The sequence below is a fragment of the Penaeus chinensis genome, chromosome 16 (assembly GCF_019202785.1).
Source record: "Penaeus chinensis breed Huanghai No. 1 chromosome 16, ASM1920278v2, whole genome shotgun sequence".
Taxonomy (NCBI): Eukaryota; Metazoa; Arthropoda; class Malacostraca; order Decapoda; family Penaeidae; genus Penaeus; species Penaeus chinensis.
The window spans coordinates 7,348,881-7,361,380 of NC_061834.1; the positions used below are offsets into that span (position 1 = coordinate 7,348,881).

Sequence of the window (12,500 nt, forward strand, 5' to 3'; positions counted from 1 at the left end):
GTTGGCTTTAACCTGACATTACTTACCCACGCTTCCGAACACGATGTCAAATATACTCAAGTGGACGAATTGCTCGTAGGTCCAGCTAAACTTCCTCTTGACGAACAGGTATTCTAACTGCGCTCCACCTGGTGAAGAAACAAAACAAATGTTAATTATTCTGAATGCTGCAAAGCTTATGATAACATAATGAATGAATCTTTTAAGCAAAACAGGGCTACATATACAATAACAAAAAATAAAAAAATAAAAAAAGTATACATTAAACTTTGTTAGAAATATAAATATACATACTACTCCATACCCATCATCAGTCATTTGTGAAAGTAAGTTCTCTTTCTCTGGATGTGCTTTTCATTCAAAATTTGCCTCTATAACAAACACTAAAATAATCAGGAAACAGAGGTGTTATATAAAATTCCTGCGATGGAAAACTAGGAATATAATATTACCATCAAAGACAAACCTGCCAAGAAAACTGAAATCTAAGAGACCAGGCTTTCACAACATATAGAAAGATATACTTACAACTAGGACTTTGTTCTTTCGCGCCATTCATCAGGGATAAGATGAGAATATAAAGTTTGAATTTCTCTGCTACTGGCACATCCTTGAATTTCTCTGCTACTGGCACATCCTTGAATTTCTCTGCTACTGGCACATCCTTGGGCTAACTTTCCTTGCGACGCACATCCCACTTCGATTATTTATACGACGGATCAAAGGAGGGCCTTCTAACAAACGATGGACTTACTGTTATGATGCCTCTATGAGTATGAGCATTAGTGTTTATGGTGAAGCTGAAAATATGAATATTCCCAAACGACTTAGTCTGTGGCGAAGGCCGGGTCTTGGCAGGACCCAGGGCGAGGAAATACAACTCAATGACTCGCTACAAGGAAAACGAGTAGACGCTCACCAATGATGAACAGCAGGAGACACATAGCGAGCATCAGCGCAAAGATCTTGGCCCGGCCATGGCCCTTTCTCCGCTTGGTGGCCACACTCAGCGTGGCGCGGACATTGCTCAGGTCGAAGAGGTCGCGGACCATGTCGCACTTGGCTCCGTGGTGCTGACGCGAGTCTTCGATGCGGAGGACGATGTACACCACGCTGAGGAGGAAGCCCGCACCGCTGATGCTGAACACGCCCACGTAGCCGAAGTGGGAGAAGATGAGGTTGCTGAGGAAGAGGCCCAGAGGAGCGCCGACGAACATCGCGAAGTCCAAGAAAGCGATGCGGAGGGTGCGTGACTGGAGGCCTGAGAGGTCGGACACGTACGAATAGGTGGCCATCAGGAGGGTAATGAGGCCGCCACTCAGACCTCGAGGGATGCCGGCCAGGACCACTAGTTCCACGGGGAGCCACCACAGCAGGGCGTTCGTCTGTGGGCATTGATATTGGGGTTCTTCTGTAGACTCTGAGGGACGGTGTTTGTGTTACATTATAATGGGAAATTAAATTACTGAATTGGTGTTGCTGCACATTTGATAGAAAATGTAAATTAGGCAATAAACGTAAAAGTTACTGTTCTGTTAACACTAAATCTGATAATAATCAAAATAGGCAACGGAAAATATACCAATGGTGAAAATAATGGAGATGATTATAATGAAAACAATAATACTGACAACACTAATGATACTGATAAATGATACCAATACGCAGGCTGCTGTTACCGTCGATTCACAGTAACAATTATACTGATAATAGATACAACAATGTCCAGGATCTACAACTGCACCTACTGTTGCAAATGACAATTACAAAACTAATTACACAGCAATACCAATAGTCCAATAATAGCAGTTATGACGGCAGCAGGACACAACCAATAGCATTCTCACCATGTAAATGGCAGTCGCCAAGAAACTCCCAACAAAGGGAAGTAACATGGGCAGTTTCCTCCCGTATTTATCACTCCAGGAACCCAGCACGAGGACGTAGAGCACAGCGGGCATGTTGGCCACTAGCTCCTGTACCATCATTAGCCAGGTGGCCTCGCGCTGGATGACACCCTCTTCTGAGGCTCCGAGGCTGGAGATGTTTTGGCACTCGGCGTAGGTGTGGTTGTGCCACCTCTCGCATACCTGTGAGGATGGGGGGGGGGGGGGGTCATGGTTACGGACGGTTGGTGGAATGGAAAGTGGTTGATGGCCATCTTTTTGCTGTTCGTAGATCATATTCGATGTGGTGATTGTGGAAGCAGTGCTTGTGTGGAAAATGAATTGTGTGTGTGTGTGTGTGTGTGTGTGTGTGTGTGTGTGTGTGTGTGTGTGTACACACACCGTAGCTAAAATAAGACATGGTTACAGACGGTTGGTGGAATGGAAAGTGGTTGATGCCCATCTATTTGCTGTTCGTAGATCATATTCGATGTGGTGATTGTGGAAGCAGTGCTTGTGTGGAAAGTGAATTGTGTGTGTGTGTGTGTGTGTGTGTGTGTGTGTGTATGTGTGTGTGTGTGTGTGTACACACACCGTAGCTAAAATAAGACGCAGAAGACGGGGATATATAGGCCTAAGGTAAGGTAATTTTTTGTTGTTGTTTTGTTACATGGTGTTTGCTTTTACTTCGTTGTTTCTACTGGAAAAGTTAAATCGGTTGGTATATTTGTTCTAATGATCATAAGAACACGAGTGACACCATTTTTTAAATTGTGAAACGAGCTGTAAAGTTATATCTGAATGATTATGAAAATATTTTTGAAATTATAATACAACTAAGACGTTCATATCATGAACAAATAAATTACACTTTATTAATAGTTTGGGATAGCTTTTGCACTGTGTGTATGTGTGTGGATAGATACATGTATGTCTGTATGTATGTAGTAAATATATATACATATATTTGTGCTGTGTATGTTTGGGCGTATGTATGCATATACATCATTATGCATACATTCATCGATATATTCATATAACTCTCATTTATGTCATATGTATTTATGCATTAACATTATAAGTGACACAAAGAAACTAGGAACGACTGTACGCTAAAGATACCAAACCCATCGATACCACACACAGTCTTATCTCGAAGAACACAAAGAGGCATCAGAAATGTTAACGTCCTTCAGTCGAGTAATATGTTTGTAAGGATTGTCTTTCAAATGTTATAAAGCGTACGGCTCTTAAACAACCAAGGCTTTTACGAACTACAAAGGTTATTGTGTATTATTACCACACGATTCTTCAACACGAAATGTTATAAGAATAATAAAAGACAAATTGATAAATCATATTCAGTGAGTACCTTAATGTTATCTATATATCGTAGATGAAGTCCATTCGTGTAAAATACATACAAACACGTATTGCTCATTAGTAGTTTATAGGAATAAATCGGCGTGCCAAATGCTTCAGAACTATATCTAACTCAAAAATATGAAACGTCTTGACATGTACAGTAGTCTACAAATACGAAATGAACAACTACAACAACAAAGGACTCATTATCAGGTAGTAAAACCCAAATTCGGTTTTGGCGTCTTATGATTCTAAGACAATGTTGGTGTGACAAGTTTCTTCCTAATAGTTTTAAAGAAGAAACATGAATGATGGATATGGCGTGGAAATGTCTAAGTTATCATTTTCTGACATATTAATATAAGTCTGGTAGGATGTAACATTACATGATAAAAAATGTAATGCGTTTTTACGCTGAAAAGATTATATCGCCAAAATGACTGCATAACAAAGAAACAGACAAATAAATGTATATATGGCTCACAATATATAGATAAAATACTAGAAACAAATTGAAAACACCCGCCTGAACTAACTACACAAAAATATCATCGAGCAAAAATTCAGAACATTCGCTTTCCTCACCTTTTCAAGCACGAGGTTCGTCACGAGCGTCGTCTGCAGCGTCCAAGCCAATACGTTCAACAGCATAAGAGGCTCTACCGTCACGTTCTTCAAGATGAACCTTAGACGTTCTCGAACTCTAGATCTTCTCCTGGTGAACGTATGCGCTGGATTGTCCGGTGGATAATTGTACAATCGTGGATAACCGCCGGGGTTAAGCAGTGGCGTTCTTTCCTTGAGATTGTCTCCCGTTTCCAAAATGGGGATTGATTTGCTCTTCGTCCCCATCTTTCGTCAGACACGTCCACGCCTCGCACTTCACACTTATCACTTCGATCAAGCTTGGTTCTAAATTACCTATATAAGTTATATAAGTCATATCTAGTAGATATTTGTTCTCGTTAATCGTGGGTGCATTCTGGCGGTTTGGATCTATGCTGCAAGGTAATCGTGGAGACAAATGTAAAACAGGTTGGTTTTAATGACTAAAGCAGTGATAGAAATATAGATAATGACAGTGGTCATAGTAGTAATATGGGCGATAATAATAATGGTCGTAACGTTAATGATGGAAATAAATATGGTAAGAAGAATAATGACAACGATAATAATGTCCACAAAAATAATATAATCAATGAAGATAACAATAATGACGATGATAATGACGATAATGATAATGATAATGATGATGCTAATAATAATAATAATAACAGTAGTAATAATAATAATAATAATGATAATAATAATAATAATAATAATAATAATAATAATAATAATAATAATAATAATGATAATAATAATGATAATAATAATGATAATAATAATAATAATAATAATAATAATAATAATAATAATGATAATAGCAACAGCAACAATAATAATTATTATCATTATGATGATACAAATAATAATACGAATTTCGATAACAATTAAAAGAATTGTAATGGTAATAATGATCCCAAAAATTATAAATCCATTGATACATAATATATACAAATAATCTTAAGCATACTAATGATAACGATAAGACTTTTGATTAAATAACGTAGTTTACCCTTCATATAATTACACTTAAATAACTAGCAACAGCACTGACAAGTTGATGCTGAAGATAACAGCATGGCGTACATAATTTCGGAATCATTGCTCTTCATCCAAAAGTATAGATATGAAGAAATAAAAATATATATACTATTATTAGCAGTAGTAGTAGTAGTATTAACAACAATAATAATAATAATAATAATGATAATAACAGCAATGATGATATAATGATATTCATAATGTCAATGATAAGAATAATGATAACAGTAATGATATTGATAATAATAATGAGAAGAAAGATGATAATAGTAATGATACAGATGCTGATTATGATAATGATGTAGTTGATGACTGATGATGGTGATGATGATGATATGTTGACAATAGTGATAATAATAATGATGACGACGATGGTGATGACGATAACAAAAAAATAAAAATATTCGGCCAACAATCGCCCATATTTTCAGCGGCAGTGAATACCTTCCCCACCTATGACGTCATACCCAAAACCAGGTGTGCGAACGCGTATAGGGAGGTCCTCGTACCAGCCTGACGGATGTTTCTGTAGCTCTCTAAGTCTTGCTGGGATATTCTCTTCTGCTTTGTTTATTTATCTATCTGTTTTCTTTAAGTTATGTATTTATTTATTTTATTATTATATTTGTATTTTCTTATTTTATTTGTGTTTTTATTTTATTTTGATTTGCTTGAGGGAAGAGTATGTGAATATGATGTAGTAATGATGGTGAAGGGGGGGGGGGGGGTGATGTGAAAGATGGAAATGGGGATAAAGAAGGGAAAGGAAAGAAAATGTTGAGTAAAACAGAGGAAATAAAAGAGGGAGATAAGCAGATAGATAGGTGAATAGACAGACAGGAAGAGAGAGACAGAGACAAAGAAAAAGAGAGAGAGAGAGCAAAAGAGACACAATAACAATGGGTTGGAGGTGGCAAAAAATGTTTGCATAATATCACTTGGGTGTACACAAGCCTCTATCATTCCTCAAAGTAACAGAACATAAGCGAAGCCATGACTGACCTTTCTATTATTGACACGGAATTAACAAGGCGATATATCCGAATCAAGGTTTAATATGTATCGAAAACTTTCTCGAGGTTATGGATTTATTTTCCTCGAAATTCAGTCCCATCGCGAAACACTAGCTTCCTACACTTTATAGCACTTTTCACGGTATCCGATTTCTCACACGAAGTGCCCACAGCGACAGCGCCCTTGGTGGGTCTTCTCGTCTCCGAATGCGTCGCTTGACTGGATCGCCTGGACCAGCGGACTCTAAACTTCTTTATCCCGCCCCTCCTTCCCCTCCCCGAACTTTCCATACTCTACCCACCTTCCTCCTCCCACGCCCATCCCCTCCCCCGTCCTCTACCCTATCGCCAAATCCTCCCCCCATTCACCCCACCTCCAACCCCTCTTCTTCCCATATCAGCCTTCTTTAGCTCCTTTTATCCTCCCCCCACCTCCCCTCCCTTTGTCCTCATCCTACCCTACTACTCACTTCGTCCTCCCTTCCCTTCCCCCTCCCCCTCCCACCCCTTGCGTCGCCCCCGTCCCCCGCCTTGGTGATGTAACACGTACTCCTACCCAAGGTTATATAAACACCTTGGATCCGTGCTTGTAATACTCGCACGTGAGGAACTGGCCCAGGCACGTGCAGAGGCGGAGACACGTGGACAAGCAAGTCTCCTTGTGCTGAAGATGGTGGTTAAGGTCAGATATGCAGATGAGTTCTAGGGAACATGCACGCACCTACATATATGCATAGCTTTCATACATAACTGCACATGCATATATGCTGTACATGCATACATACATATAAATAAACCATTTTACACACATACATAAACATATGTATGTATATAAATATATGTTTGTGTGTGTGTATGTGTATGTATATATGTATATAAATATGCCTAAATACACATATACATACACACACATATGTGTGTGTATGTATTAGGTGTGTGTATACATATATAACTATATATATATTAATATAGATAGATAAATAGATATATAGACAGATAGATATATGGATAGATAAATAGGTATTTATTCATATATATACACACATACACATGGGTGTGTCTGTGTGTACATTTTTCATATGCAAGTGTGCGAGTGCATGCAAGCATATACAGCGCTCGTGCGCGCGCGCGTGTGTGTGTGTGTGTGTGTGTGTGTGTACATCATATAATGTAGAGCTTTCCGTGCAGACTGAGTTGCGTAAGCTAACTTAACCACGGTCTGGAGCCACTTAACTAACCATACCTTTTATATCATAAGTCACACGATATATGGCCTAAGAAAAACAGAAAAGGGAAAATAAAACATAACAAACAAGAAAGAAATCATAAGAAATGAGAGCTTAATACAAAAAAAATCCAGATGCACATGACTTGCGTAACATGGTCAGTTGCTAGGCAGAAGTTCTCACCTCCTGCAACGGGTGATACACCTAGCAACTCCCTGTGTGCACATCATCTGCAACTGTCCGGTCTCTCTGTTGCAATAGGCTATTCGCTTCGCATTATCATTACTTATAAAATGTATCGATACGGAAATACAGATTTGCACATACATTTTTTTCCTCGCTATGTTTATGTATGCTCTCGTTCTCGCACAAACACACAGGTGCACACAGTAATATAATCCAAAACACATAAACACATATTAGAGCATTCTAACTATGAATGTTAACGCATCAACGCATTTTTTGGATAACTATGCCGCGTTGAAATCCCCAAAATAATAATAATTTGATAAAAAAAAATTAAACTTTAATTTAATGAATAATTTAATGAACAGACTTAATTTTATTTAAGTCATATACTCCAACACTCTAACTGTCTTAGAAATCTTCACTCCATCTACACTCTGTCCTAAAGGAAGCTGCGTTTTGCGTATAAAACGTGATCAATAATGCATCGGATTATATTTCAACCTGCAACTCAATCTGTTGCATGGACACCGGACTCGCATGCGAAAAAACGTAGAGCATGCTGATGTATCTGTATTTTTTTTTTTTTTTTTTCAAAGTCAGCAAATTAACGATTGCTGAATTTATGTATCTTATGTAAGCTTCTCTGATTGAAAGTATGAAAAAGGTCGCTGATTCATAGCGAAATACATAATGACGCCGATAATAATATTAATAATGATAATAATAATAATAGTAATAATAATAATGATAATAATGATAATTATAATAATAAAAATCCCTGTATTCATTTAATGTTGCAGTAAAATCAATATTGCATACTGAATATCATATAACAAGCACGGAAGCCTTAAAATATTATTGAAAGGGTTGAGCTAAGAACGAATGTCAGCTGGAGAATTTTACTTTGAATAAAGATAACCGCAAAATATGTTTTTTTATTATATTATTAAGTACCATATCTTTTACTCTGCATTTGTATTTAGTTTCCTTATGAATATGTAGCGATTATTATTATTAAGGTTATCATAAGCTTTCAATATGTATCATCTTAATTGTGATAGTGAAGATAACAATGGTAAACAGAAATGACTACTGACTATGATGATGGTCATAAGAATAATCAAAACAACAACAGTAATTTTAATAGCAGATGTAGTAGTACTTATATTATTACTAATAATAATGTTGATACCAATAACAATATATATGTAAATATATATGTATGTATATATATGTATATATATATATATATATATTTATGGGGGTGTGCGTGTGTGTATGTATGTACATATATATACATATATATACATACATACATATATATATGCACACACACACACACACACACACACACACACACACACACACACACACACACACACACACCACACACACACACACACACACACACACACACACATATATATATATATATATATATATATATATATATATATAGAGAGAGAGAGAGAGAGAGAGAGAGAGAGAGAGAGAGAGAGAAAGAGATGTGTGTGTGTGTTTGGTCATAAACGCACATCTGGCACCTGTGCAACCAAGTGGTATCTCAGTTTCCGAGAATCCTCAGTGGTTCCAAGAAAAGGCAGTGTCGGCTGAAAGGGTGAGGATACGGTTACCAACTGTCCATAAATAAGTTAAGAACAAAGCGGTTATGCAGGAAAAATTGCTCTGTCCCTAGAGATGAGAGAGAAATGTTTCACTCTTTTATTTCTCATTTAACTAAGAACAGTTCAGAGTCGTTAACTCGTTTCAGATTCTATTGATAGCAAATGCCATAAAAGAATTGTAGTGATAATGGTTTACTATGCTGCATACTACTGCTTCTTATGGAGTTCATGGATGAAAATGCTCGTTAGATTGAATGTTGATTTAATTCATATACATAACAAATTTCATTTTTCACTTTAGAAGTGTGACGAAAGTACAACTTAAACACATGCATTGCTGTGCTCAATTTATTATCAAATTGTTATAGAGAAAAGTTTTGGAAAATTCCAACTTTGTCTACGTTATTGCAGCTTTTGATTATCATTATCTTATCGGTCTGTCTGTTCATTCTTTCTTACTATGCTTTGGCGACATTGGTAAACTAGAACTTGTCAGAATTAGGAATTAAGATATTTAATATTTCAAAGTATATATATATATATATATATATATATATATATACACACACACACACACACACACACACACACACACACACACACACACACACACACATATACACAAAAAACTACAGAAACTGCAACACTGTGAGATGAATAACACTCGATAGACTGTCAATTTTGAAAACCGTTTTAACTGCCTCTGTTTTGATGAAAAACTCTTATTGAAAATATGAGGTTTCTAGAACTTGGAAGGATTGAGAACTGAAACGCAGCTATTGTAATAAAGAAAGAAAATAATCGTGTTTTTCCAGCTCCTCTTCGAAAGACTAAACTCAGAGTAGCTGTTATTGCTTACCATACTAAAGTCAGGGATATATGTGTTACTTTATATTCGATAGTTTATCATGCATGGAAGTTGTGAAGGATTTTAAATCTGACTAATCTTGCCTGACACAATTTACAATTATCTTTGAACACTGATCATTGCATACTTCATTATATACCTTCGTCATTATATATCTTATTTAAAACTGTATCAAAACGGTTGAATGTTCAGTTTATATATATCACCAAGGAAGCTTGAAACAGGTGACCCCACTCTGTCTTGATGAAAATAATAGTTGGCAACTTCCGAGCTAAACCCCGCCTCTTTGACTTTGGTTATTGCAAATATGTTTTTTTCTTGTTGTCTTACTGTCTTCCCACGAAATATGGATATCTGTTACGAAATGCCAAATCAGTTTCATAGTAGCTATCATGTGCGATAGATATGAAACAACAGGTCGATGTCATAACCAAATATAAAAATCGCTGAAGCACTTGCTAAAGCTTTTTACATCAAACACTGCACTCATTAGCGTTGCATCCAATTACCAGAAATAATGCCCAGAAGAATATATAGCTATTCCCCCCGCCAGGAAATGAGATGTATATACTGTAGACCTAGGGGGGGTTAGGAGGCCGGATGCCACCCCTTACAGTATTTTGAAGGAGTATAAGGGACCCAGATCTCTTGAAGTCGTAAAGTTATGCAATAACCTTTATAACCTGAATTTATTAAGGAAGGTTATAGTATGGAATATTTTCGAGGGCTCCTTCTTGTCGGATCATATAGGGTGAATATTTTTTTTAGACCTAGCGGGGGTAGAGGGGTTAGCATCCCTCGTAAGTGGTGGTTAGGAGGACAAGTCCCCTAATTACTGTAAAATCATGTGAATAACGTAATATACTATGGTCTTTAGCGCAGTACCGGTATGACCCCGTTAGCTCGAACATGGAACGCTCGCCTCAGTGCTTTGCTAACGATAGAACTATCTCAATAATCCTCCCACCTAACGGACATATTTCCCACTGATTCTCGTTGTTTTAAGTCTTCAACATTCAATTTCATTAATCTTTCCACACTTTTCGAAAACCGAAACTGCGGGTGAACTGAAGGTCGAAAATATTTAGTGCACGAAGAAAACTACTTAGTTGATATGGAATTCGGTGTTTAATCATCAAAATATGCAGAATATAAATATTGAAACGCTGGTAAAATTCTGCGCTAGGAAAGCTTCATTCGAGCTTCGGAATAACGCCTTGTCATTTTAGAGAATGGAATTTCACCAACAATTCAAACAATCCATACTGCTTCTTTCCCTTCACCAGAGGTCACTGGATACAAAAGTAATTAAAAATAGTATATTTCTGTCCACTAGTGGTAGTAATGTGTATATGTTAACCAACTAAATGAGCTCGACCTTGTTAGTTTAGTTACTCCTTACAAATGGTAACAGAAAGCGGGCGTTACGTCTCGTTTTCTGTCATACCGGCAAACTATAAATAAATGGAGCTGTTATTTTACAATGAAGTATGGCTTCGTATTTTGTTAGTATTATAATGAATATTATTATATATAATAATATTATACCAGTAATACCAGTAAACAAGGAGATTCAGGATTTTATGGTCAAAGTAGAAGAACCATTCAATTTATGGAAGAAATTTAAAAGAATATATAGAATAGCAAAAGTACCAGTTATTGGGCCATGTTCGCTTATGAATGCAAGAGGTTAATCCGTATTTATTAGATATCATTATATGAACTGCATTCATTGCGACAAGTGTAGAAAAAGTATGAATGAGAATGAATATCTTCACAATACAAGAGACCAGATCTCCTGCTGTATTCTGAAAATATTGATTCACATTCATACCTTTTCTACATATTATGTGCTGACCGAATGTAAATTCCAAGGTAGTTTATAGGCAGAGAAAATGAAAAACAGAAAATGATTCACGAGAATATTTTTATTTCGTATTATCCCACAAATTGTACTTTCTTGTCCGTACTTAAAATACAGGCAGTATAACAGCGTCGTTGACCGGGCAGCGTTGGTTACCGCGGTACTTCAAAATGGCGCTGATGGGACGTTACCCCCATTCTGTTACACACGTATGTGCTTCCGCATTACTTTGCTATGACAACGACCTCTTCCTTCCACACACTCAGCCAAAGCTTCCTAGTAATGATGCGGCTGTGGAAGAGGCCGAGGCATTAATGCCCGGCACTTTCTGCCAACGGTCTGAGGAGTTTCCTCGGGAACCACGAAGGCCCCGATAGCGGAACGCCCACCACACAGCCAATATAAAGTGTGAGCGAAAGCATTGTTATCTTTACGTAACTGATGTGTACACGTAGCATCTGGAATTATAATACTAGTTTAGCTTTCGATCATGGGAAGTATATTGTGTAGTATACTGCATAGTCAATAGTGGAAAACTATTACATAAAAGAAACAGTAATACTAGTCTCTGTTTATCAAAATTTCATAGTCATTGGATAATTTGTTTTGGATTTCGAATGCATTTGGTAAGTGTGGAAGCAGATAGTCATTGTTTCGGATAAATAATCTAGCTATTTATGGAGTTTATATGAAAAACATATATCACGAAAATAAAAAGATATGACGACCTTGCCAGGATTCGAACCTGGAATCTTCTGATCCGTAGTCAGACGCGTTATCCGTTGCGCCACAAGGCCTGTATTTGAGTAGAGAATTA

The 12,500-nt window shown here is 37.0% G+C and overlaps 1 protein-coding gene and 1 non-coding gene across 4 annotated transcripts in view; both read right to left on the reverse strand.

Annotated features, from left to right (window-relative positions):
- Positions 1-6,120, reverse strand: part of LOC125033494 (solute carrier family 46 member 3-like) — a 7,428-nt gene extending 1,308 nt beyond the window's left edge. The window contains exons 1-5 of one of the 3 annotated variants that reach the window (XM_047625048.1): positions 6,070-6,120; positions 3,837-4,252; positions 1,848-2,090; positions 920-1,385; positions 27-128 (exon numbers count right to left, since the gene is read on the reverse strand). In XM_047625048.1, coding sequence (XP_047481004.1) covers positions 27-128; positions 920-1,385; positions 1,848-2,090; positions 3,837-4,103 — 1,078 coding nt within the window. In that variant the 5' untranslated portion in view covers positions 4,104-4,252; positions 6,070-6,120. Of the gene's footprint in view, positions 1-26; positions 129-919; positions 1,386-1,847; positions 2,091-3,836; positions 4,253-5,900 lie in introns of all 3 variants that reach the window. The other 2 variants (XM_047625047.1, XM_047625049.1) reach the window with 2 other exon arrangements.
- A 6,287-nt stretch (positions 6,121-12,407) lies between these two features.
- Trnar-acg lies at positions 12,408-12,480 on the reverse strand. The gene has a single exon. It is a non-coding gene; the product is annotated as a tRNA-Arg (tRNA).
- Between the last annotated feature and the right edge of the window lie 20 nt (positions 12,481-12,500).